The 27,929-nt window shown below is 48.6% G+C and overlaps 1 protein-coding gene and 1 non-coding gene across 2 annotated transcripts; both read right to left on the reverse strand.

The window, feature by feature from the left end:
- Positions 1 to 88: 88 nt before the first annotated feature.
- On the reverse strand, positions 89 to 27,801 carry Iqank1 (IQ motif and ankyrin repeat containing 1; the record flags this gene model as incomplete). The annotated part of the gene is made up of 12 exons (XM_059248023.1): positions 89 to 427; positions 513 to 647; positions 722 to 815; positions 1,083 to 1,191; positions 1,443 to 1,535; positions 1,658 to 1,712; positions 1,797 to 1,936; positions 5,631 to 5,756; positions 5,825 to 6,016; positions 6,085 to 6,249; positions 6,468 to 6,601; positions 27,693 to 27,801. Coding segments are annotated over 12 exons (1,656 nt in total), but the record flags the coding sequence as incomplete, so codon positions are not given.
- On the reverse strand, positions 4,092 to 4,258 carry LOC131897257 (U1 spliceosomal RNA). Its single transcript, XR_009375618.1, has one exon. It is a non-coding gene; the product is annotated as a U1 spliceosomal RNA (small nuclear RNA).
- Positions 27,802 to 27,929: the final 128 nt, after the last annotated feature.

Here is a 27,929-nt window from a genome sequence, read left to right on the forward strand (position 1 = left end):
CCCTTACCCTGGCACCTGTTCCCCTAATGGGATTCCAAAGCCACTGTCCTCCTGCTTGGGTCCAGACTGGGGATGTGGACTGCTCACATAAATGCCTGGGGCACGTGCTTTATTGGGGTACGACTAGAGTCCTCCACTGGACAGCTGCACGCGCACTGGGAGCAGGGTCTGCAGCTGGTCAGCTGGTGGCCACTGAACTCGGGTGACGAAGAAGAGGCGGAAGTGGTCCAGGCGTGCCTCTTGGAACTGGGAGGGGTCATACTCGGGTCCATCCGTGGGCCGCAGCAGGGACAGATAACCCTCCTGTGCCAGCAGCCCTCGACTCAACAGCGCCTGCGCCAGGCCAGGCTGCACCGCCTCCAGCTGCTGCTGCACGACTGGGAACAGGTCCATTTCCCGCAGGTCGAACACCAGTGGCTTCCCGTACCTGTAGGCGTGTCTGGTGAGGAGGCAGGTAAAGGCGGGGTGTGTGTGTGGGGGGGGGGGGCCGTCCTGGGCCCTGCCTGCCATACCTGATTGCCCCAAGCAGAGCCAGCCGGATCGTCTCGGGTCTCAGGTGCTCCGGGTTTACAGTGTCCACGTAGTTGGTGTCCTGATACCTCAGAAAAGTGGCTGCCTGGCCAGAAGGGTCGATGACGAGAGGCCACCTGAAGGCAGCCACCTGGTCACTGCCGTCTGTGGGCACCTCTGACTTGTACCCACACCCAGCCTGGATACTGACCGTCCATCAGCTCGGATTCGGTCACCTACATCCTTCATCAGCACGTCGTGAAGCTCCGTGACCTTGCACTTCAGCCCAGGTGCTTCTGTCTCATCTGTGGAGGTGTCAGTCTGAGGAACATGGGAAGTGCTAAATCCCTTCCCTGGCGTCTCCTCTCCAGCTCCGCCAGCTGCCCCACCACAGCCATGCCCACCCTCCCTGGCGTCACCTCTCCAGGTCCCCCAGCTGCCCCACCACAGCCATGCCCACCCTCCCTGGTGTCACCTCTCCAGGTCCCCCAGCTACCCCACCACAGCCATGCCCACCCTCCCTGGTGTCTCCTCTCCAGGTCCCCCAGCTGCCCCACCACAGCCATGCCCACCCTCCTGGATCTGCTCCCGCAGCTCCAGCCTGGCCATGGCCAGTGTCTCCTCAGCCTTTTGTGCCTCCTCCCGCAGCCTGTCCACTTGGGCTTCTGCATCCTTGATGGCCTAGAAAAGGGGCCACGCCGACCATTGTTCTCCCCGACCCCTCAGCGTCACCACCTACTTTGTGGGAGGGTGGGGGTGGGGTTGGCTGCCCAGATACAAGAGGTCAGTACCTGCCAGGACCTCCTGGCTCCACCCATGCCCCCCAAGGAGGCCACTGCTACCAAGTGACACCTTAGGTTTGGAAGGGGAGCCCCCAGACCGGTGTGGGGCATGGGGAGATCTAGAAAGCACAGTGGCAGCGGGAGCCCCACCTGCAGGGTGAGCTCCGTCTTGCCCATGCCCTTCCTCTCACACTTATCGTGCTCCGTGATCCTCCGATTGAGCTCACAGTAGGCCTGTTGTAGCTGTGGGCAGACAAGGCTTGCAGCAACTCACCCCCACCTGACCCTTCAGCTCTCAGCTCCCCCCCACCCCACCCCCGCCCACCCGGTTTTCTTCCTGGAGGGAGGCCTAGGTCACAGCTTACCTCCTTGTGACACCTCTGCTGCTCCTTAGCCAGCTGCTCCACCTTGAGGTTGATGCTGTGGTGGGAAGAAGCCGCCTGGTCAAAGTCGGCCATGTTGTTGCCATCATCCCCCTCTGCGCCCCCCCCCCCTTTGGCGCACCGCTTGGCCTCAGCCTCCTTGTGCTTCTGGGCCTCCTGAGCCCTGCGCTCCTTCTCAGCCTCCATGTTCTGGAGCATGGCTTCTGTGAGGCTCAGGTCCCAGGACTGCAGCACGCTGGCCACTGTCACCAGCGAGGCCACCTGAGGACAAGGCATTCGGTGCTTAGAGCCATGTGTGTCTGAGTGGTCTGCCAAGCTAGGAAGGAGGCGCTTCCTTTTTTAGAGGATTTGGAAAGGCTAGGGTGCCGTGGCTGGGAACTGAGAGAGCACAAGCCAAGACCACAGGTCCCCTGGGCAAACTGTCAACATCCAAGCAGACCCAGCTCCAGTGGCAGAGCTCCCAGGGCCACTTTTGCCCCTCTCCATCTGCGCACCAACCAAGCTGGCCTCCATCTACTACTCATGCCAGGCCACCAAGGCCTCTAGGCTGCCCACACTACAGGCACAGACACCGTTGTCTGGAGTTGCCAACACCAGCTGTCCGCCTGAAGATCTGCCCTTCTAGGACACAACCTCTAAGAGCCACAGAGACCTGGGTGTGACGGTTTACAGGTGTAATCTCAACAGTCTCTGCCTTGCCTGGCTGTGAAAAGCAGAGGTGATGCTCATGAGGTCACAGGAAGAAGGAAGAAGAGGGATGATGAGGCCTGGCAGACTCGGCCATCATCCACAGACACTGGAGGAGAGATGGAGAAGGGTCTACACAGAGGGCTGTGAGCCTCTGGAAGGGTGGGGACGTGGCTGACCCACACGAGGTACGTCTGTCCAGCCCCTCACGCTGGTGCCTTAGAGTCAGGCCCTGTCTGTTGGCCCCATCTTAGCTCAAAGCCGGACAGAGACAAACGCATAATCTTTCAGATTCAGCTGCTTTACAGGGAGCTCAAGTTTAGTTTTAGAAATTCGGGGACTGCTTGCTCTTCATAGCCTACAGATCAACACCCAGTTGCTGCAAGCCTCAGTCAAGACACCGCCAAGGGCTGCCTGGGCCTTTCATTGCCAGCACTGCCCTTCACAGATCTGAGCTCCTTGGTGTTGAGTGACATCAGATGGCATGGCCCACCACCTATAGATGGTATACCACTGACACCTTTTGTCCAGTGTCTTCCTTGGTCAGCTCCATCCTTGGACACCATAGCACCCATGTCCTTGCCTCTAGATCCCTCCTGCTTTCTTAAAATTGCCACTGTCCGCCTGTCCACCCTAGTGACACAGCCCCTTACCCTGCTCCACTTCTCACATTTCCTTACAGTTTTATACTATGGAGTAGACTATATCCATGGGCGCTTATCTAAAAGAATAGAGAACTATGTGCCAAGATTTTTGCCAAGGAGCTTGATGGTTATCTGTAGTCCTGCAGAGCTGGGCTGTTACCGTCTGGTGTGTGGAAACAGCTTACAGATTGGGGGGTTGGGGGGGTGGGGGGGTGGTGGCCTGTGGGTGGAAGAGCTACACGCAGTGGAAACCAAAAGGGCACAAGAGAGTGGCGTGGTGCGTTGATGGGTGTCCCATGAGCACATCAGTGGTTTAATAAGTTAATGAAGTGTCAGGATAAAGACTGAGCTAATTGAAAGGAAGACATAACACATGGCATGTGGCAAGTTACTGCAGTTAACTGATGCCCGAGTCCAGCGAACATAAGAACAAGTTGAATTCTTATCATTTTGCCACTTTGAGATGGAATCGTGGACTTAGTGCTGTGGGAGGGGCTTTTTCTCATAGTTCCCCTGGAGGGTTATGCGAGTTGCTGCCAATCACTGCCTCCATCCTCCTGGCTGAAAGGCGGTCTAAGCTGTGGGTGTGCCAGCTTTCACCATGAAAGGATATCTGTATCCGGACTGTGTCCAGTTTGGGGCTCTTACCATGCAAGCTTCAGTGGACATTATTATGTGAACATAGCTTCAGTCCACTGGGCTGAGTGCCCAGGAACATGGCCGCTGAGGGACACAGTGTGTTTAGATCTTCAAAGTCTGCAGAGGAAGAGCCCTAGTCCGTGTGTGCAGCAAGGCATGAGACTCCAGTTTGTCTACAGCTTGCCAGCACCAGTTCACCCCTTCCGTCACTTCAGCTGTCACAGTGTGTGCTGACACAGGACACACTTCTCCCTGTCTGTCATGGCAGGACAACGTTTATTTGCTGTTGAGATGGGATTTGCTTATATGCCCCAGGGGAGTGTCCTTGGTCAAATATATGATTAGTGACCGGTTTCTCCCCATAGCTGGCCATTACTTCTTGTCAGGGTCTTGTGAAGGAAAACTTTCCTTTCTTTCTTTTCTTTCTTCTTTCTTTTTTTCCCCTTCAGAGAAGTGTGCGAATGCAGTCCCCCACTACCACTAATTATGCCATCCATCGAGTTTCCCATATGTGGGGAAATCGCAGGGGTCAGCACATCTGGAGTGCAATGGATAAGCCTCGCCCTGGGAAAACACCTCTGTGATCTCGGTGTCTCCTCTGCCAGATTAGTATGCTCTTCATCTTGGTGAAGCCCAGCTTTTCCTGCTGTTTTCTTGGTGTGGTATCTAAGAATGCTTCTGCATGCCCTAGGGCCCAGAGATACTCCCTGTGTCTAAAAGCTTAGTGGTTCACTGTTGATGCTGAAATCTCAGATCTGCTGTGTTGATTTTGTGTCAGGTATGAGTCTCAGATCAGAACTCCTTTCTTGGCCTGTGGGCTGCCTCTGGTACCTTGGGTTGAGATGGGTGTCCTTCTTGACAGCTAAGATTTAGGATACCTCCCCAATTACCAGCCCTGTGGCTGCCCGACAGTCCTCTGACCCTCTGTGCCCTCCAGGCACTGGCTCTTGGGCACTCTCTGAGCTCCCAGACTCCTGCTGTGCCGTTCACCTGTAGACTTCACCTGCTAGCCCAGGAGCTTAGGCTAGAACCCGGAGAAGTGTCCACAGGAAGCAAAGCCGGAAGCGGCACCTGAGGCTGGGCGTCCCAGGCTAGGCAAAGAACCTGATGTCCCTTCAAGGGGAGCAGAAGCAAGTGTTTGCCCAAAGGCCTGACACCCATCCTGCCATTTCTGGCAGCACCCTCAGCTTTAGGGGTGAGATATGGGGTAACTAGCTTTAAATTCAGGTGACCTAAAGGAAATAAAGGTAAGGTCAGGGGTGGTACCCAACACCTGGGACCCCACAACTGTAGAGTCTAAGGCAGAAGGATCAGGATTGTTTCTGGCCAACCTGGGATATGAAGTGGGTCCTGTGTGTGTGTGTGTGTGTGTGTGTGTGTGTGTGTGTGTGTCTGTCTGTGCATGTCTGTGTGTGTAAACAAACAAACAGAAGGTAGAGGCACTTCCTGGCCTGGCTTCTCTGAGTTGCCCCACAGCTGAGTGAGCCTCAGCAGCGACCTCCGACCAACCGGGACCCACATGTTCCCAGTGCTCAGCATGGGCACCACAGCACTCCCTCCAGCTGGTAGCAGTTCCACTGACTGAGCAGGAAGAAACAGGGAAGAGCCAACTGGTCGGTGCATCCCCAGTTGCCTAAGCACCTGGGATACCTGGCCAACCTCTGAGGCCAGAGGACTGTTTCCTAATCTACCACAGCAGCCAGAGCTGCTGATGGAGCTACCAGAATGAACTGCACAGAAGGTGTCCCCTAGAGAAACAACCAATGTTCAGAAACCGGCGGCGGGTGGGGTGGAACCAGATGCAGAACCTAGGGATCCCTGTATCCTGTCGACATTTTTTTGTTTTCTTATGAGACAGGGTCTCTCTGCCAGGCTTCTGGCCTGGAACTCCTCTCCATCCACTTACTTGCCCAGTCCTGGGATTACAGATGTGCACCACCACACCAGAAACCTTTGGAATAGGGATGTGCGTGCCAGGGCCACACCTGCTCCGGAGTGCTCCCGTCATCCGCGTACACCCGGGGGTCTGCTCCGAGCTTCAGAAGCACCTCCACGGCTTCCAGGTGGCCCCCAAAGGCAGCCCGGTAGAGCGGCGTGCGGCCGAAGGCGCCCTGCGGAAAGGGCTCCCTGAGCGCGTGCCGGGACCGGGCCACGCCGCCGCCGCGCGCACCGCGCCCACCTTGCTGTTGGGGTTGGCACCCAGCTCCGCCAGCAGCTGGATGGCCATGGGCTGCCCGCCCGCCGCCGCCTCGGATAGAGGCGTGTTCCCGTGGCTGTCCTCGCACTCCACAGTGGCCACGCGCCTCTGCAGCCGCCGAGCCTTGCCCGCCTCGTCGTGGCCCACGCCTTCGCGCGTCAGCAGCTGATCCACCTGGGCGCAGGGCAGTGTCACCCTGGCGCCCGCCCCCTTCCCGCCCACGCTGCCGCCGCCGCACGGACCTCCTTAAGCACCGCGCGGATCTCGCCCAGGTCCCCTTCGAAGGCGGCCTCCAGCAGGCGGCGGCGGCGCTGCAGCTCCTCCCTTCGCGCGCGCTCCGCCGCCTCCTCCTGCTCGCGCTGCCGCCGCGCCTCCTCCTGCTCCCGGCGCACCATGGCCAGGTAGGCCTGCAAGACATGCATGACCCGTGGTCACTGTCCCCAACGCCCAGAACGCTGCCGCAGTGTCCGCAACTCACGGTCACTGGGCAATCCGGACATCATGCCCACAACCTTGAGGTCCCCGTCTAAAACCCAAAGGTCACGGCTCCCCTTCACACTCTGTCCAGACCTTCCCTCTTCCTCGGGTCCTGGCACCCAGGGTCTTGTGGCTGGGCCCTGCTCACCTCTCTCTGCAGCTTCTCCATTTCATCCAGGTACTCCTGGCGCTCCTTCTGACGGTAAGCCAGATCCTTTCGTGCCAGATGTTGCCGGAAGGCACACTGGATGATAATGGCGGCTTTGTCCTCAGCGGTTGGGGCTGGAGTGAGGAGAGCAGAGATTTTGGACCCCAGTCCTCCTTCCTAGCCACCACCCATGCAGCTTCTGGGGCCATATAGAGGACCTGAATGGTTCTCAGAAAGCATGAAGGCTGGATGCAGGGACCATGTCTGTCTCCCAACACTCAGGAGGACCTATGGAGTCCAGGAGTTTGAAACTGGCCAGGGCTATGTGGTAGACAGTGTCTCAACAGTGATAAAAATTCCTAAACAGCTGAGTCAGAATAATGCTCCCTCAGTAGAACCAGGCAGGGAAGGAGAGCCCGCCAGGCTTGAACAGGAAGTCCATATCCCCTGGGGCCTGAAAATCGCAAGCAATCTGCAGCTGGAAAGATACTGTCTGGGAGAAGTTGTAGGAAGCCTCCAGGAAAGAACATCAAAACTGACACTGGTCCTCGGGGCTCACCCACCAGAGCCAGAGGCTCAACGCATCCTCGAAGCCTGGTGGTTGCAGCTAAGCCATAAACAGCCCCCAAAGGGGAGGTTCTCAAGTGGTCTCAGCCCACAGCCCAGGACACTCAGAAGAGGCTGTGAGTCCAGAACGTGGGCCTATATAGCCACACATTCAGGCCATTTTGCAGAAGTCTACCTGCTGCTGGCCTGGCACAGTGGCTTCCAGGAGCAGGGGATGGGGAAGACACCATGCAGTTCTTCCTGTCATTGGTGAGTAAAGTCATGGGGACTACTGCACCTCACTGGGTCCCTCTGTGTCCCTTCCTCTGTGTGTGTGTGTGTGTGTGTGTGTGTGTGTGTGTGTGTGTTTCTAGGTGGGTGGGGGGCAGCAGTGAGATCAGCAGCAGTTAGCAGAAAGCTGAAGAGTTAGAAGCAAACAAGCGAGGTGTCCAGAAGTTGCTTATGCACCAAGGATAGATGAAAATCTTGTCTAACAGGGACTCCAAGACAGGCTGGGTAGACCGCCAGGATAAGTGAAAGATGAGTCAGTGGGCGTAAGGAAAGAAACAGAAAACAAGACAGATGGACAGACACAAAGAGATTCGGGAGCAAGAAGACTGGACAATGTAGTACGGCTCTGCAGAGAGAGGGGGTCCCAGGTGGGTGGCCCAGTCGAGGAACAGCATAGAGCAGAAACCAGAGAAACAGCACGGCACAAAGTCATCGGATTACTTTTTGCCTAGGACCTCCAGGACGCAGGCAGACTGTAGAAGGAAGAGACCATGGTTAGAGAATCAAAAAGTCCAAAAATGGAGCCAACGGCACACACAGGAAGGTCACTTGATCCAAGGGGTTGGAGACTAACCTGGGCCACGGTGAGAGCCCCCTCTCAACCATTCCCCCAAACAAAAAGAAAACCCAGAAATTCATCTTGTGTGTTCGTGTGTGTGCAGGTGTGCATGGCTGACTGGCCAGCCATCCCAGGGACCCTCCTGTCTCTGACTCTCCAGGGCTGGAACTACATGGGTTTTGGGGACTGAACTCAGGTTCAATGTCTGTGCTGCAAGCCGTTTGCTGAATGCACCATCTCCTGGTCCCCAGAAAGGAATCTTTTGATTCAGCCTTTGGTGAGTATGGTAAGCAAACCCCCTACCACCGAGCTATACCCGGGCCCTATTTTATTTCATTTATTTATTTATTTATTTATTTATTTATTTATTTATTTATTTATTTATTTTCGAGACAGGGTTTCTCCTTGTAGCCCTGGCTATCTTGGAACTCACTTTGTAGCCCAGGCTGGCCTCAAACTCACAGAGATCCTCCTGCCTCTGCCTCCCTAGTGCTGGGATTAAAGGTGTGTGCCACCTCTGCCACCACCACCACCCCGATTTTTTTGTTGTTTTTGTTTTGTTTTGAGATAGGTCACAGCAATAAGACAAGTGACTAAGACATTTAAGATTCCTCCAAATGTTTCATTGGGAATGCAAAGGGCCTCCAAAATAGGCAACTGGAGAAAGAAGACATGATTGAAAACAAAATGATAGCCGGGCACTGGTGGCACATGCTTTTAGTCCTAGCACTCGGGAGGCGGAGGCAGACAGATCACTGAGTTCGAGACCAGCCTGGTGTACAGAGTGAGTTCCAGGACAGCAAGGACTAAACAGAGAAACTCAGACGGAAACCCCCCCCCCAAAAAAAAAAAACAAAACCACAAAGATGTTTGAGGAATTAAAAGGGAAGACTGAAACTTTTATAAGAGAACTGGACCCAGTTATAAACTCTAGAGTGTAAACAAACAAAGCTCAGAGCTCAGAGCTCATCGGGGGACTAGGCATGGTGGCACAAGCCTTTAACCCCATCACTTAAGAGACAGAAATAGGTGTGTTTCTGTGAGTTCCAGAACAGCCTGGGTTACGCCAAGAGAATATCTTGAAAATAACCACAAAAGAACTCAGCTGGGGCCCAGTGTGGTGGTGGTGGTCGTGTATGCCTTTAATCCCAGCATTTGGAGAACAGACCTAGGCAAGTGGATCTCTGAGTTCAAGACCAGCCTGGTCTACATAGTGAGTTCCAATCCAGACAGAGGGACATAATGAGATCCCGTCTCAAAACAAAACAAATTAAGAACTCAGTCAAGTGTTAAGTGTAACAGCATAATACAAAGAGCTAAAGTTAGAATTAGTAATCTAGAATAGAATATAACTGAAATATTAGGGAAAAGACAGGGACAAAAGACAATGGCTAATGAGGGTATAACTGGAATAACACATAGACTATTGATGTGGGAAGACAGTTTTATGAGACAGGGTTTCTCTGTGTAGCCCTGGCTGTCCAGGAACTCGATTGGTAGACCAGGCTGGCCTCAGACTCACAGAGATCTGACCACCTCTGCCTCCTGAATGCTAGGATTAAAGGTGTTTTGTTTGGTTGGAAGAGTTTGTTTTATTTATTTATTTATTTTTAATGCCGAATGCTGTTTATTGAAGGAGGGAGGAGGTCTTAAATACAAGCTTACAGCACAGTGGGAGAACTCCGGAGGGCAGAAGTTCGCTACCTACCGATGTTTTACAATCTTGCATGGAAGAGTTTTGAAACCTAACAAAAGACATCAAGTCATGGCATTGAAATGCATTTTGAATCTCAAGAATGGTGAATACAAAAGTAAGCAAGCACCCAAAACCACAGAGTTAGAGCAAACGGCCAAAACTGAGGGGGGAGGGGAACATACTCAAAGAATCCATACATTTATTAAAGAGCAAAATAAACAGCAGTAGCACGTGTATGCTTCTGGATACAAAAGGCATGCTTCAGACGGATGGGAGCCGTGACAAATTAGACTCGTAGCTTCATGAAAGGATGAAGCCAATAAAAAGACACGTGTGACTAAATGTGCACAAAACAGTAACGCCACTATCAGATTCTATGCGAGTTACAGGTAAAATGCACACGTACAGAAACAGCATAGGACAACGACACAGCATTCCACAACACTCTGCCTGTCTCATGGCTCTGATGCTCTTTCTGCCCTCTCTTCTATGATGTGCCCGGAGCCTTGCAGAGGCCAACATAGATGCTTATGGCCTGCACATTCAACGAGTCTCTGCAGTTACTGCTGCCCACTACAAAAACGACGAAAAGAACTTTTCTAACTGTGGTGGTTTGAACAAGAATGGGCCAATAGGCTCCTATATTTGGACAATCAGTCACCACAAAGTGGAACTGTTTGAAAGGATTAGAAGGATTAGGAGGTGTGGCCTTTTTGGAACATGTGTGTGGTCCTGTTGGAGGAAGTGTGTCACTGAGGGTGGGCTTTGAGGTTTTAAAAGCCCATGCCGGGCCCAGTGTCTCTCTTGGCCTGTAAATCAGGATGTACTGGACTGGAGAGATGGCTCAGAGGTTAAGAGCACTGACTGCTCTTCCAGAGGACCTGAGTTCAATTCCCAGCAACCACATGGTGACTCACAACCATCTGTAATGAGATCCGGTGCCCTCTTCTGGCCTGCAGTCATATATGCTGTATACATAATAAATAAATAAATAAATAAATAAATAAATAAATAAATAAATAAATAAATAACTAGGATGTACTATTACTTCTCCAGCACCATGTCTGCCCTGCATGTTGCTGTGCTTCCCACAGTGATGATAATGGACTAACCCTCTGAAACTGTAAGCCAGCCCTCAATGAAATTACATATATTCATATATATATATATATATGAATTGCCTTGGTCATGATGTCTCTTAACAGCAACAGAACTATGACTAAGACACTAACTGAAGCTGACAGCAGCACTCATCTATGCATAAACATAATCACCTAGTCACATCACACCCATTTACCAAAACAACAGCAGTGTCTTCCCCACCAGGGTCCATGACCTCACAGCCGTGGTGTTTGGCTAGCCTCACGGTACCGGATGGGGGCTCCCTCCAGTGAGGCAGGCCTCAGATCCAACCAGAAAGCAGTTGGTTGCTCCACAGCAGATCCGCCACTATTTCACCAATGGGCACATTTAGCCTGGGCAGTCAGTCGGGCCACGGCGTCCACAGCTGTGTTAGACTGTTGGTGACCTCCCTCCCCCAGCAGCCTGCACAGCACCTTCCAGCGTGGAAAGGCCACAGGGAGGGAGGTTCCAGATCAGCTCCAGCTTGATTTCTCGGTGTCTTCAGCAATAGGTTCTTCCCATGTTGTCCCAGTGGGCAGCCAACAGCAGTGGCATTTGAATGTATTGTTGTGGGAGCCCCGGGGGCTCCCTGACCTGCAAGTCTTTGGGTGGTAGCCCATGCCTGGCACTGAAATTTTCCTTTGACAATCTATAGCTTCTGGAAACAGCTTTATCTAACCACACGGGGACCTCCATTCAAACGCTTAAAAAAAAGGAAGTGTTGGTTGTAAATTAGATTACTGGTTTCCTCGTGGCTTTTTTGTACAACCTCAGTTTGGGTTTATCCTCCCCCCACTCCCTCTTCCTGTCCCCTCCTCATTTAAGGGTTTTTTACCCCAGTAGTCCCCATTTCATTTTCATATCACGTGTGTTTTATTACTCTCCTCCCCATAACCTAAAGTGTCTTTTTCCCCTCTCCTGGGCCCCTGTCTAGTTTCTAGAGCCAAAAAGAGAAAAGAGTAAAAGCAACCACCAACAGGACACAGGCTTGTGGCCCCGGAGTGGTAGGACTGGACACAGGGGGTGGGGGGGTGTTCTATTTTGAGTTTCAGTTTAGTGGATGCACTAGTTAGGACTCTTGCCAGCAATGAATAAGGGCTCCATTTTGTTCAACGTCCTCCCTAACATTTTTTTTCATTTTTTTTTAATTTATTTATTTATTTATTTATTTATTTATTTATTTATTTATTTTTCTTTTCTTTTTTTTTTTTTTTTAATTTTTCAAGACAGGGTTTCTCTGTGTAGCTTTGCGCCTTTCCTGGAACTCACTTGGTAGCCCAGGCTGGCCTCGAACTCACAGAGATCCGCCTGGTTCTGCCTCCCGAGTGCTGGGATTAAAGGCATGCACCACCACCGCCCGGGTAATTTATTTTTCTATTATCAGCTTGATACAGTATAAATTCTTATCCTAATAGTGAAATGTTTCATTGGGGCTTGCCCAGTAATTGAGTAAAACCAAAACTTATTATAAGCCACAGTCATTCTAGGGTCCCCTCTGCTATGTAGCCTCCCTGGTCTGTGGGTTGCAGTCTGAATGTTCTTTGCTCTATATCTAGAATCCACTTATGAGTAAGTACATACCATGTTTGTCCTTCTGGGTTTGGGTTACCTCACTCAGGATGATTTTTTTCTAGTTCCATCCATTTGCCTGCAAATTTCATGATGATGTCATTGTTTTTCTCTGCTAAGTAGTACTCCATTGTGTATATGTACCACATTTTCTTTCTTTTTTTTTTTTTTTTTTTTTCCCCCGAGACAGGGTTTCTATGTGTAGCTTTGTAGCCTGTCCTGGAACTCGCTCTGTAGCCCATGCTGGCCTCGAACTCACAGTGATCCTCCTGCCTCTGCCTCCTGAGTGCTGGGATTAAAGGTGTGCGCCGCCGCCGCCGCCGCCGCCGCCGCCGCCGCCGCCGCCGCCACCGCCACCCCACATTTTCTTAATGCATTCTTCAGTAGACGGGTATCTAGGTTGTTTCCAGGTTCTGTCTATTACAAATAATGCTGCTATGAACATAGTTGAGCATGTGTCCTTGTGGTATGATTGAGCATTCCTTGGGTATATGCCCAAGAGTGGTATGGCTGGGTCTTGAGGTAGATCAATTCCTAATTTTATGAGAAACCGCCATACTGATTTCCACAGTGGTTGTACAAGTTTGCATTCCCACCAACAGTGGAGGAGTGTTCCCCTTGCTCCACATCCTCTCCAACATAGACTGTCATTAGTGTTTTTGATCATAGCCATTCTGACAGGTGTAAGGTGGTATCTCAGAGTCATTTTGATTTGCATTTCTCTGATGATTAAGGATGTTGAGCATTTCTTTAAATGTCTTTCAGCCATTTGTGATTCTTCTTTTGTGAATTCTCTGTTTAGCTCTTTAGCCCATTTTTTAATTGGATTGTTTAGTATTTTGATGTCTAGTTTCTTGAGTTCTTTATATACTGTGGCGATCAGTCCTCTGTCAGATGTGGGGTTGGTGAAGATCTTTTCCCATTCTGTAGGCTGTCTTTTTGTCTTATTGACAGTGTCCTTTGCCCTGCAAAAGCTTCTCAGTTTCAAGAGGTCCCATTTATTAATTGTTGTGCTCAGTGTCTGTGCTGTTGGTGTTATATTTAGGAAGTGACCTCCGGTGCCAATGCGTTCAAGATACTTCCTATTTTCTCTTCTATTAAGTTTAGTGTAACTGGATTTATGTTGAGGTCTTTGATGCACTTGGACTTGAGTTTTGTGCATGGTGACAGATATGGATCTATTTGTAATCTTTTACATATTGACATCCAGTTATGCCAGCACCATTTGTTGAAGATACTTTCTTTTTTCCATTGTATAGTTTTGGCTTCTTTGTCAAAAATCAGGTGTTCATATGTGTGTGGATTAATGTCAGGGTCTTCAATTCGATTCTATTGGTCTGTATGTCGGTTTTTATACCAGTATCAAGCTGTTTTTATTACTATAGCTCTATAGTAGAATTGAGGTCAGGGATGGTGACGCCTCCAGAGGTTGCTTTATTATACAGGATTCTTTAAGCTATCCTGGGTCTTTTGTTTTTCCATATGAAGTTGAGTACTTTTCCTTCCAAGTCTGTGAAGAATTGTGTTGGGATTTTGATGGGGATTGCATTGAATCTGTAGATTGCTTTTGGTAAGATTGCCATTTTTACTATGTTAATCCTACCTATCCATGAGCATGGGAGATCTTTCCATTTTCTGATATCTTCTTCAATTTCTTTCTTTAGAGATTTAAAGTTCTTATCAAAAAGGTCCTTCACTTGTTTAGTTAGTGTTATCCCAAGGTATTTTATATTATTTGTGGCTATTGTAAAGGGTGATGTTTCTCTGACTTCTTTCTCATACCTTTTATCATTTGTGTATAGGAGGGCTACTGATTTTTTTTTTGAGTTGATCTTGTATCCTGCCACTTTACTGAAGGAGTTTATCAGCTGTAGGAGTTCCCTGGTATAATTTTTGGGGTCACTTACGTATACTATCATATCATCTGCAAAGTGAAAGTTTGACTTTTTCCTTTCCAATTTATATCCCTTTGATCTCTTTTTGTTGTCTTATTGCTCTAGCTAGAATTTCAAGTACTATATTGAATAAATATGGGGAGAGTGGGCAGCCTTTTCTTGTTCCTGATTTTAGTGGTATCACTTTGAGTTTCTCTCCATTTAATTTGATGGTGGCTGTTGGCTTGCTGTAAATTGCCTTTATTATGTTTAGATATGTTGCTTGTATTCCTGATCCCTCCAAGACCTTTATCATGAAGGGGTGTTGGATTTTGTCAAAGGCTTTTTCAGCATCTAATGAGATGATCATGTGGTTTTTTTTTTTTCTTTCAGTTTGTTTATATGGTGTATTACATTGACAGATTTTCGTATGTTGAACCATCCTTGCATCCCTGGGATGAAACCTACTTGGTCATGGTGGATAATTTTTTTGATGTGTTTTTGGATCCAGTTGGCCAATGTTTTGTTGAGTATTTTTACATTAGTGTTCATGAGGGAGACTGGTCTGTAATTCTCTTTCTTTGTTGCATGTTTGTTTTCTTGTTTGTTTATTTTTCCATACAGGGTTTCTTTGTGTAGCCCTGGCTGTCCTGGCACTCGCTCTATAGACCAGGCTGGCCTCGAACTCATAGAGATCTGCCTGCCTCTGCCTCTCAAGTCCTGGGATTAAAGGCGTGCGCCGCCGCCGCCGCCGCCGCCGCCGCCGCCGCCGCCGCCACCACCACCACCACCACCACCACCTCCCTACTATCAGTTGTTTTCTTGATGGTAGCCATTTTGATTGAATTGAGATGGGATGTAAGAGTTTTAGGTTTCATTTCCCTGATGGCTACTGATGTTAAACACTTTAAAAAAAAATATCTATTGGCTGGTTTTGTTTGGTTTTTCCAGACAGGGTCTCTCTGCGTAGCCCTGGCTGTTGTAGATGTATTTCCTCTTTTAAGAATGCTCTGTTCACCCCTGGATGGTGATGGCACGTGCATTTAATCCCAGCACTAGTGAGGTAGAGACAGGCATATCTCTGTGAGTTCGAGGCCAGCCTGGTCTACAGAGTGACTTTCAGGACAGGCTCCAAAGCCACACAGAGAAACCCTGTCTCAAAAACAAAACAAAACAAAACAAACAAACAAACAAGAATGCACTGTTCAGTCCCTTAGCCCATTTTGTGACTGGGTTGTTTGTTGATATTCAGTTTCCTGAGCTCTTCGTGTGTTACAAAGGACTGGTCGTCTGTCTGATGCACAGCTGGCAAGGTTGTCTCCATCCTGTACGCTGCCTCTTTCTCTTTGCTTGCCTCTGTTTCCTCTGCTGTAAGCTCTTTAATGTCTTGAGATTCCACTTATCAATTCTCGGACCGATTTTTCTGAGTAACAGCTACAAAATGGCACACTCAATTTCCAAATTCTCACAGACTAACAACTTCTGCCACTGCCCAAACAAATGATCCCCAAAGCCGCTTATCTCTGTTTTTTTTTTGTTTTTTTTTTTTTTACTTTCCACTCCTTTTGTTTTTGAGACAGGGTTTCTCTGTGTAGCTTTGGAGCCTGTCCTGGATCTCGCTCTGTAGACCAGGCTGGACTCGAAGTCACAGAGATCTGCCTGGCTCTGCCTCCCGAGTGCTGGGGTTAAAGGTGTGCGCCACCACCACTCGGCTATTTACTTTCCACTCTTAAAAATCTTTTATCTCTGTGATATTTTTTTGCTCTTTGCCTCAAAAAAAAAATCTCTCGAGACTATTGTAAACTCTTTATCTCAGGTTTGGAGGTTTTTGTTTGATTTTGTTTTGTTTGGAGGGTGGTTTACACAGGGTTTCTCTGTGTTACCCTGGCTGTCCTGGAACTCACTCTGTAGACCAGGCTGGCCTCCCAAGTGCTGAGATTAAAGGTGTGTACCACAAGTTTGTAAATTCATTAGGTATAGTTTAAAACTTAAAAAAAAAAAAAAATCTAGCCGGGCAGTAGTAGCACACGCCTTTAATCCCAGTGCTCAGCAGGCAGAGGCAGGCAGGGCTGTTTCACAGAGAAACCCTGTCTTGAAAAACCAAACCAAACCAAAAAACAAAAGAAAAAAGCAACTAATCTGTTGTAAACTGTTAAAGATAATTAAAGCCTGTCCTCTGGATCTCGCTCTGTAGACCAGAGCTGGCCTCGAACTCACAGAGATCTGCCTGGCTCTGCCTCCGAGTGCTGGGACTAAAGGCGTGCGCCACCACCGCCTGGCTCATGATCAAATTCTTTAATGTGCTCAGAACCATGCACATAGTCATGCTAAGAATAAATGTAATTCATTTAGAGGGACAAGCTTATTTAGCCTCCTGTATATCTTTTCAAGGTTGGCTGGGTAATGGTGGCACACGCCTTTAATCTCAGCACTCAGGAAGCAAAGCCAGGTGGATCTCTGTGAGTTCAAGGTTAAGCCTGAAGCAAGTAACCAAAAGCAAGTAAGGTTTGTTTAAAATGAGGTATAAACCCCTCTTAAAACCCCCCAGAGGTCTACTGAATACGGTATTTATAGTGTTTAACAAAGGTACGCTACAATGAATTTTAAAATTTCTTAAATAAAAACAAAACAAAACAAAACAAAAAATCCACCACCACCCCCAAAAAGCTTCCCATGATAAACAGAAACGCCAGCACCTGGCGGCAACCCCAAGGTCTCCAAAGAAGACGTGGGGCACAGACTATTCCACCTGGGTTGTGTTAATACAAACCACTGGGAAAAGAACTGCCCTGGGCCTCACCTATGGCCAAGGCCCTGCCCAAACGGTAGTCACTTTTGGGTTGCCCAGATAGGCTTCACCCAGGTAGGTCAGTTTTTCCGAGTTCCTCCTCCACAGGAAAATCTCTCAGACCTTCTGAGTCTGGCAGCTAAAAGGCTAGTGCTGTCCTATGTGACAGCCAAAGACTGACAAACCGTCCCCAACGAAACCATTGAGATTACCATGAGGGAACCTAGGGTAACCGCCCAGGTGGCAGCTAAGTCTGTCATTTTAACTGGTACAGAGATCATTTGGATCATATTTCCTGCTCTGATTTCCTTCTCGGGTCTCTGATGATGTTAACGGCTAACTGTAGCTTCATCAGTGTGACAGCAGCAAGCACCCTGCTCTCTTCATATGTGAAAATCAGACTCGCAGACAGTTTACTTTGACGCCAGACTTCATAGGGAAAGAGACAAACTCACAAAACAGGTTTCAATGTAACTTTTTACCATTCTTTACTTAAAGGAGCTTGCTTTGCAATGCCCGCTCTCAGTTAGCAACCACTTTTGTCTCCCGATTAATGATTGGATGGAAAAAGAAAAAGTTTGAGGTTCAGAGTTTTAACATTAATCAATGGAGTTCCGATAAGCTATTAATCTAGCTCTGGTAAAGCACTGACCACTGTTATCATAGTCACAAGCTCAAAATTTTAAATTCCCTTTGGTTGTTCTCTAAGTATAGCCATGAAAGTGCTTCTCCAGGGGGCTCAGCGGTTAAGAGCACTGGCTCACTCACATGGCAGCTCACAACTGTCTGAAACTCCAGTTCCAGGGGATCCAGAATCCTCACACAGACATACATACATACAGGCAAAACACTAATGCTGTGGAATATTCCTTTACACTGTATGAATATATGTCACTGTGATTGGTTTAATAAAGAAGCCAACTGGCCAATAACTGGGCAGGAAGAGATTGGGCAGGAGAGCCGGACTAGGAGAATGCTGGGAGGAAGAAGGAAGGAGTCTGGAGTCACCAGCCAGATGCAGAGGAAGCAGGAGATGATAGTGCCGTGTTGAAATAAGGTACCACCACGTGGCAGAATGTAAATAAGAAATATGGGTTAATGTAAAATGCAAGCGTTAGTTGTAACAAGCCTGAGCTATTGGCTGAGCATTTATAAGTAATAATAAGTCTCCCTGTCGGTTATTCGGGAGCTGGCAGACAGGACACTGCCTACACACTGATGCTCATTAAAAAAAAAAAAAGTTTCTCTTTAAAAAAAAATAATAAGTTAGAGTCAGGCATAGTGACACATGACTTTAATACCAGGAGGCAGAGGCATGTGGATCTCTGAGTTTGAGGTCAGCCTGGTCTATAAAGTGAGGGTCTACAGGCAGGACTACACAGAGAAACCTTGTCTTGAAAAACAAAACAAAAGTGCTTCTCATCATGCTGAAAACATACCTGTCTAATCTATACACCCAGCCATCTTGACAGAGGGAAGAGTGTTCATGATTTTAACCAGAACCATCCTTTTGGGTCCCCAAGCTTTTGCTGCGGCTCAAAGGCGTGAGTCCTACTCCAGCTGTTTGAAGACACTGTAAACGGCTTTTACTGCAATGGGGATTTCGCTATAGAGTACAGTGTTAATGTTAATATATCTAAAGCTTTCATCCCTTTTCGTAAACTCAAAAAATTCATGTGAGCTTCGGGAAGTCACAACTTGGATCCACGTGTCACAGGTCAAACAGACTCCAGATAACTCCTGTCAGTCAACAGATGAGTAAGCTTTCCTGCCTACTGCCTAACCCTGAGGATGGAGCTCGCTCTCTCTCTCTTACTTCCACACTCCCAACTACCAAGACCGCAGGCCTGGAAATTTCAAGTGTATACCCAGGGTAAAGACTTTTCCCCCTAAGCTCCTTAATTACCCTCTGTTCTTCGTCTAGATCTGTCCCGGCAGATTTCCAATCAACTGCAGACTGAAACTGCTCCCGAACTGTCTGCAACGTGCCAGGCCCAGGCCATCTCCTCACTCCAGGCATTGACCAGCATCCAGCCTTCCTGCCCCCCCCGCTCCCCCCACCCCCCCACCCCCCGCCACCATCACTCTCTAATTTCAGCTTAGAAACAGTTAAAGAAGAGATTACTTCGCACTTTATCATCAAAAAAAGGCTGGAACGTCGAGTCCAAAAATGGCTAACTGTGGAGCCTATAAGATACTAAAGCACGTGCTGGCCTCCAGCTCTCTCAGCATCTCAGAGTCTATGATGGCATCTTGGTTCCTCTCACTCCGCCCCACCATCCACAGAACTGCTCCAGCTCATAGGCTTCCCTTCCCCCAGCTCCTCATTCCTATATAACCCTGCCATTTCAGCTATGTGTTCTCGGCCCCCTCTCTCTTGCCCCTCTCTCTTGGTCGTCTCTTCTCTTCCTCTCTCGCTCTCCTGGTCTCTCTCCCTTCTCACTGCCCAGTTCGCTCTGCAGGCCATGTTGAGTGTACACTTTCTCTCCCTGCTCTGCAGTCTACACATTCCTGATGCTGCTACAATAAAAACCTTCCCCTCAACCATACCTCAGAGCAGTCATGCCCTCACTTTATACACACCATCCCTTTTAGAATGGAAATGTACAGTCTATGCCCTTGTATGATGGAAGTATGTAATTTGCTTTTATATTTTACAGGAGTTACAATTAAGAGATTGCCTTGAGTCTCAGAAGAGACTTTGGACTTTTTTTTTGATGTTGTCTTTCTGTGTAGTTCTGGCTGTCCTGGAGCTCACTATGTAGATCAGGCTGGCTTCCAATTCACAGGGATCTGCCTGCCTCTGCCTCCCAGGTGCTGGGATTAAAGGCTTGTGCCTGGCTCTGATTTTGGACTTTTAAACTACGAGATTTTGAAAGACTATGGGGACTTTTGAAATCAGGCTAAATACAATTTGCATTATGATCTGGCCATGGGCCAATGGGAGTCAAGTATACATTTGAATGAGAAGATTCTCCCACAGACTCATGTATCTGAACACTGGCTCCCAGTTGGTGGTGCTGTTTGGGGGGTTTAGGTGGTACAGCCTCGCTGGAAGAACTACATCACGGGAGTAGCTTGAGATCAGACAGCCTCGCCTGCTTCCAGTTCGCTCTCTCTGCTTCACACCTGTGGTGGAAGATGTGGTAAGCCCTCAGCTTCCTGTTCCTGCCACCGTATCTTCTTCTTCCCCTTGCTGCCATGCTTCCCTGCCACGATGGACTCTATCTCTTTGGAACAAAATCCAAACGAAACTGTTCTATAGGTTCCCTCGGTTGTGTGGTATTTTATCACGATAACAGAAAAGTAAAACACCTTCTAAAAGTTTATATATCAGCTCTTCTGATTTTTCAAATTGCCCCTATCTATCTATCTATCTATCTATCTATCTATCTATCTATCTATCTATCTATTTTGTTTGTGACAGAGTCTCATTATGTAGCCTAGCCTCAAACTCTTGATCCTCCTGCCTCAGCCTTCCAAGTGCTGGTATTACAGGTGTGTGCCACCACGTCCAGCAAATTGCAGAAAATCTTGGAAAATGTGTGTATTAGTGGATTCATATAACTTAAACTCATGTTAAAGGGTCAAGTGTACTTTGTAAATAGAGGGCTGGGGTATAGTTCAGTGCGCGGGAACATATAGTCACTGTAGTGGGGAGGGGTTATCCAACTCCCCAAATTCTCCAATCAAAAGAACGAACTCAGGAGCAGCACTGGCTACTCTTCTAGAGAACTCAGCTTCAATCCCTAGCACCCAGACAACCAGACAGTAATGGCAGCTCACAACCATCTGAAACGCTGGGTTTTGTTGTTGTTGTTGTTGTTTGTTTGTTTATTTGTTTGTTTTTGGTTTTTCGAGACAGGGTTTCTTCGTGTAGTTTTGGTTCCTGTCCTGGATCTCGCTCTGTAGACCAGGCTGGCCTCGAACTCACAGAGATCTGCCTGGCTCTGCCTCCCGAGTGCTGAGATTAAAGGCGTGCGCCACCAACGCCCCACAAAACTCTGGTTTTCTGGACTTTATGGACACTGCACATCTGGTGCACAGGCATACTTGCAGGCAAAACACGCAAACACATAAGAAATAAAGGATTGAGCTGAGCATGATGGCATATGCCTGTATCTCCTAAACTCAGGTGACCAAAGCAGGAAGGTCATGAGTTCAAGGGCCAATATGAGCTACATAGAATAACTCTTCCTGAAGAAAAATTTTAAAAGAGAGATTCTCTCAATAGATAAAAGCACATGGTCTAAATACATATCAGCAAAAGACTCACTTTAGATCCAAATACACAGATAGTTGAAAGTATACTGCCATCCTGTGCAGCTTCTCCTTGGCACCCTAGCTGGGGCCAGTGAGGGCAGGAAGAAAGGGCAGACACACGTGCAGAAAAGCTGGGGTCAGAGGAGTAGCTGCGCTCTGATGGAGCTCCACCTGCTGCTGCTGCACCCCGACCGGCGTGTTTACTGTGTTGCTTGTGCGCAGCACAGGGAAGAGGGATTAGCTAAGTCTCAGACTGCAAAGACCAGGACGACGACGACGACAATGACGACGACGACGAAGCTGTGGATGCTAGTGTCACACACACTGACCAACTGTGCCTTCGTACACACACACACATGTAGACCACAGGAAGAAGGCTTTGCCATTCTCTAGCCTGACCCACATGGGGATAGGCTTTGTCAGTTTCCCACGGGTCTGAGTCCGTGGTCCTTGTCATGGCTGTGCCCAGGTCAACAACGCACATCCATTCGGAACTTGGCTTGCTCAGAGCTTCCTCCACTCCCTGCGAAGGGGTATTTCAACAACCAGTAACCCAAAGAAAGTGGCGGTGGGGCCGACAGTGAGACGGCTCAGCGGGCAAGGGTGCAAGCTTACCACCAAGTATGAGGACCTGAGTTCAACCCCCGGAATCCAAAAGTACCCAAATAGTGTAATGAGAGAACCAACTCCTCCAAGCTGTTCCCTGACCTCCACACATGCACTGTGGAAAACATGTGCTTGCCTACACACACGGACACATACACACACACACACACACACACAAACACACATACAGACACACAAACACACATACACACACACACACACACACACACACACACACACGCACATACAGACACATGCACACATACACACACACATAAAATAAAATAAATAGAAATATTTAATATAAGAAAACATGAGGGCCTATGTTATTAGCAGATGAAACAAACTTTAAATTAAAAAGATATAGCCAGGTGGTGGTGGCTCATGCCTTTAATCCCAGCACTCTGGAGGCAGAGGCAGGCAAATCTCTGTGAGTTCAAGGCCAGCCTGGTCTACAGAGTGAGTTCCTGGACAGCCAAGGCTACACAGAGAAATCCTGTCTTGAAAAAAATATATATATATACAAAGACAATGTAGCCAATGGTGGTGCATGCCTTTAATCCTAGCACTCAGAAGGCAGAGGCAGGCAGATCTCTGAGTTCAAGGCCAGCCTGGTCTACAGAGTAAGCTCCAGAACACTCAGGGCTATACAGAGAGACCCTGTCCCCCGCCACCACTATCCCAAAAAAAACCTTATGTGGCCAGTGGTAAAGGAGCTTGCCTGATAAAACAGAGTTTGATCCCTGGAGCCCAAATGATAGAAGGAGAGAATTAATTTCCACAAATTGTCCTCTAACTTCCACATGTGGTCTGTGGCATGTATGCACCCGTATACATACAAATAGATTAAGAAAGTAAGGGCTGAAGAGATGGCTCAGAGGTTAAGAGCACCAACTATTCGTCCAGAGGTCCTGAGTTCAATTCCCAGCACCCATACGGTGGCTCACAACCCTCTTCTGTGTACATAATAAATAAATTTTAAAAAAGAAAGTAATAAAAACACTAAAAACCTGTTGCTGTAGATACCATATATTGCGGTCACAGGACACCTAGAAATCAAGCTGGAGCTGAACTGAAAGCTCCCTCCCTGATGGCTTGCCCTCTTGGTGCTGGAAGGTGCTGTGCAGGCTGCTGGGGTGGGAGGTCACCAACAGTCTAACACAGCTGTGGATGCCGTGGCCCGGCTGACTGTCCAGGCAAGATGTGTCCATTCATGTAATAGTGGCGGGTCTGTTGTGGAGCAACCAACTGCTTTCTGGTTGGATCTGAGGCCTGCCTCACTGGAGGGAGCTCCCATCCAGTACTGTGAAGTTAGCCAAACACCACGGCTGTGAGGTCATGAGCCCTGGTGGAGAAGACACTGCTGTTGTTTTGGTAAACGGGTGTGATGTGACTAGGTAATGATGTTTACGCATAGATGAGTGCTGCTGTCAGCTTCAGTTAGAAAAGTTTTTGTTGTTGTTTTGTAGTGGGCAGCAGTAACTACAGAGACTCATAATTGGTCAGAGTGCTGAGGCTAAGTGACTATTGAAGGCTCAGCCATAAGCAGGACATCTATATCATCCTCTGCAAGGCTTGGGGAGCATTGCAAAAGAGATGGAAGAAATAACGTCATCTGTGAAAAGGGGGGACTGCTATATGATGATATCTTCCAGGCAGGACATGGATATTAGAATCTTTTGTTTTGTTTTGTTTTGTTTTGTTTTGTTTCTCAAGACATGGTTTCTCTATGTAGCCTTGACTGTCCTGAAACTCACTCTGTAGACCAGGCTGGCCTCAAACTCACAGAGATCCACCTGCCTCTGCCTCCTGAGTGCTGGGATTAAAGGCGTGCGCCACCACCGCCCAGCTAGGATATTATAATCTTAACTCACAGTAGTGATTATCTGCATAAGACCTGCTCAAGATTGGGTCCATCAACATCCTGCCATGCAGTGTGGGGAGGGGACTCAATGCCCCACTCTAAGACCTATGGTCAGTTCATTATTGCTGGAGAAAGGAGAGACATTTTATTCATTGGTATAGCCATTGGTAAGGTGCCCATGCTCCTGTAAATAGTCGCTCACTCACATTCCTATAAGCAACCCTAGAGAAATGGTCTCTCTCTCCCTCTCCCTCTCCCTCTCCCTCTCTCTCTCTCTCTCTCTCTCTCTCTCTCTCTCTCTCTCTCTCTCTCACACACACACACACACACACACACACACACACACGCACACGCACACGCACACGCACACGCATGCACACACTCATGCACACACATATTCACGCACACTCTCATGCAAACACACTCATGCACACACACGATATGAAACTAGAAGGGGGAGTGGTTGGAAAGAAGATGAGGATTAGTGGAGGTGAGGGGGGACAAGAGAGAGTAATGGGGGTGGATATGCTCAAAATACATTACATATCAATATGAAAATGTCAGCATGTAGTCACTATATAACTATCTATAAGTAATATATGTTAATAGAAATATAAAAAGGCTTAAAAGAGGATGAAACAGAACATTATATAATCAAAAGATTTAACGCATGCCAGTTCTAAGTATGCATGCATGCATGTAATGATGACCCACCAATGTTCAGAAAAAGTCTCAGAGTCAAGGAAGAAACATCCCTACAAGGGTAGCTGGGAGCTGCTGTGTCCCTAACCCAAGCAGAACACCAGATAGAAGTAGGAGGAGAAATAGAGTTCTTAACATAAGAGAGCCATGGGACCCAATGCAGCACTGCCCAACACCCACATGCACACAATGCCCAAGTGCACAGGGGACATCATCTTGGAACGTGGGGCAGGCCGCAGAATGAGTCTCCATGACTCCTTTGTGGAACATGTGCCCTGCCACTGGGCTCCACTTGTCCTCGGAGGCAGACGTGAGACCGGGGCACCTGCCCTGACCCCTGGGATGACGTAGAGGCTGATGACAGAAACAGAATAAAAATGGAAATGCGCAGAATGTGAAGGTTAAGATACGGCTTTTGTTTGTTTGCTCCGTTTGGTTTTTCCAGACAGGGTTTCTCTGTGTAGCCCTGGCTGTTTTAGAACTCACTCTGTAGGCCAGCCTGGCCTTGAACTCAGAGATCCGCCTGGGATTAAAGATGAGCACCACCACTGCCCATCGAGCTTCTTAAACAAGGGATCAGAGACAAAAATCACAAGGGAGATTAGAAAATGCTTAGCAGTATATGAAAACACAACACCCCACAACCTACCAGGTCAGAAAAGCAGCGCTGAAGGGAATTAGACATTTAATATTACGTTATTAAACAAGACAGGTCTCAAACCAGCAGCCCACCTTTGCGACCTAAAGAACAAGAAAGAGAAAACTAAACTAAACTCAAAGACAGCGGAGGGGAGGAAAATAAAGATTAGACAGAAAGCAAATGGAAACAACAAAATTCAATGAGACCAAAAGTTGGTGTTTTAAAACTATCAACACGCTGTGTGTGGTGGTGCACACCTTCTTGGGAAGCGAGGCAAGCAGATTAGAGAGTTCAAGGCCAGCCTGAGTTCCAGGTTAGCCAGTGCTATGTAGTGAGATCCTGTCTTAAAAAAAAAAATGAATAAACCTTGAACTATATAGACAAAGAAAAGGAGAAAGGATATAAATAGTAAGATTAAAAATGAAAGTGGGAGTGGCTGAAGAGAAGGCTGAGGAGTTAAAAAGCACTTGCTGCTTGCAGGAGACCTGGGTTCGGTTCCCAGCACCCACATCAGGCCTCTCACAATAGCCTGTACTTTCAGCTCCAGGGAACCCATCACTCTCTTCCGGCCTCTGTACCGGCACCTTCATGATTCATACACATAACTGAAAATAAAAACCTTTTTTTTTTTTTTTGGTTTTTTGAGACAGAGTTTCTCTGTGTAGCTTTGCGCCTTTCCTGGAACTCACTCTGTAGTCCAGGCTGGCCTCAAACTCACAGAGATCCGCCTGCCTCTGCCTCCCGAGTGCTGGGATTAAAGGCATGCGCCACCACCTCCTGGCTAAAACCTTTTTTTAATAGGAAAAAAATGAAAGGGGGATCGTGCTACTGATTCTGCAAAAATAAAAATTACTATAAGGGAATGGGTGTAAGTCAGGATAGACTCATGGGTGGTAAAGAGATTGAATTCTCTCTCCCAGCAGGGTCTGGAGAGGTAGCTCAGTAGTTAAGAGCACCTACTAGTCTTCCAGAGGACCTGGGTTTGGTCCCTAGCACCCATGTGGAGGAGTTCATAGCTACCTATAACTCCAGTCTCAGGGGTCCAATGTCTCTGGACTCTGTGGGCACCACATTTACATGCTCATACTATCCCCACATATGCATAACTTTAAATAATAAAAGTACATTCTTAAAAGGTAAGCAGCCACGGTGAAAAGCTATTACTGCTCTTCCAGAGGCCCCAGAGCTCTGTTCTTCACACATCGGGTGCCTTAAAGCCACTGTAGTTTCAGCTCCAGGAGACCCAATGCCTTCGAGCCTCAGCAACCACCTGCATGCACATGGTGCACATAAATGTAGGCAGGCATACATATAAATACATTCAATAAATAAATCTGAAGAAGAAATTATAAAGCCAGAGCGAGTCCCCTAATACTAAAGCCAGACAAAGAAACCACAAGAAAATCCAGATTAGCACCTCTTAGGAACATGAATGCTGACTCCCTGGCCAAGCTGAAAGTACTTTCTAGAAAGCCCACATGCATTCCTGGCACCCCAGCAGTAATGCTCCTGAGTCTGGCCTGCCCAAGCACTGAAGGTCTTCCAGGTTGTGCAAAAATTAGGGGCAACACAGGGGGTGCTGCAGTATGAGAAATGCCACTGGTCCTTCTGGAGGACGCTGATTCCTCCTATATGGCCTCCCCCGTGGTCTGAGTCTGTGCTGGGAACTGCATCCCCACACATTTGTCTTTGCTTGAGTCTCAGGACTCTTTGACCCTGAGCTATACAGAACCCAGGTCAATGCATCAGGCATATGAAACTACACTAGAGCAACCTACAGACCTCACACGTATCCTGTCCTCAGGACAAGGCCCAGTCTCCTTATCCTGGCACCTGAGGATGGGAATGGAGGGGGTTCACAAGTGAAAGGGTTGTTCACCAGCAACGCCGCTGCAGTATCTCCCAGCGTCGCACACACACCCTGTGGCTGCTCTGAGAACTTTGGGAGGGAGAGGCAAAGGGCAAGCCAGGGCAACAACCCAATGGAAGCAGGCATCATCATCAGTGAGACCTGGAAACCGGGCAGGGAAAGTATCGCACACCGAGGCCGTCTGGGATGGGTCCAGGCATCAGCCACTGGGAGCGTTGTGGATGGAGGGGCTCTGGGGTGAGCTCAGAGGAACTTGGCGGATGGAGGGGCTCTGGGGTGAGCTCAGAGGAACTTGGCTGGCTGTGCTGGCTTCAGGACACCCAAAGAGGAGTTGGGTGGTATCTGAAATGGGGTCGAGGTGCTGGCGGTGAGACCTTAACCTAATTGTTAGGTTGGGAACCTTGGGAACACCGAGCAGAGCCAGGGCCAGAGCCAGGAGGTGAGCAGGCCGGACAGATCCGGTCCTGTCCATAGGAAGCAGGCACAGGACTCCAGACTCCACGGTGGGACTCCCCGAGCGTGGCCCATGACTGGATCAATTTACTGCCGCCAGAGGGCGATGTGCTCAGGGCAAGAGACTCGTGCTGACTTTGGGAGGCCGACCAGAGAGCCACGGGCTAAAAAGGCACAGGAAGGGGGTTTCTTTGCGTGCTTCTGGCCTACTGCATAGATTATATGCACACACACATAGATATACGAATGCACACACGCTCTCGCACATTCATGCATGCACGCATGTGCATACATAGATACCCATACCATGCATGTCTGGGCCCAAGGCAGTCCCTTACTGCCGGCCCACCCCTCAGCAGAGGTAGGACACCCAGGATCTCACCTGCAGGGGCCTTGGGGTCCTCAGAATAGGACTCTTTGGCCGGCTGGCCTGTCTTCTTCTGCACCTGGCGATTCTCTCTCGGCTTCCCTGAGGGAAGGTGGTAGAAGTGTTAGAACGTGAGTTGTCCCTCACCCCATCAACTTCAGGTGGCATTTATGGGACACCAGCTAGGCTTGTTCCTAGGCTATTAGGGGAGGCCTCGTGAGGCCAGCACATGCCACAACTTTAATGAGCAGC

This window comes from Peromyscus eremicus, chromosome 20, assembly GCF_949786415.1.
Source record: "Peromyscus eremicus chromosome 20, PerEre_H2_v1, whole genome shotgun sequence".
Taxonomy (NCBI): Eukaryota; Metazoa; Chordata; class Mammalia; order Rodentia; family Cricetidae; genus Peromyscus; species Peromyscus eremicus.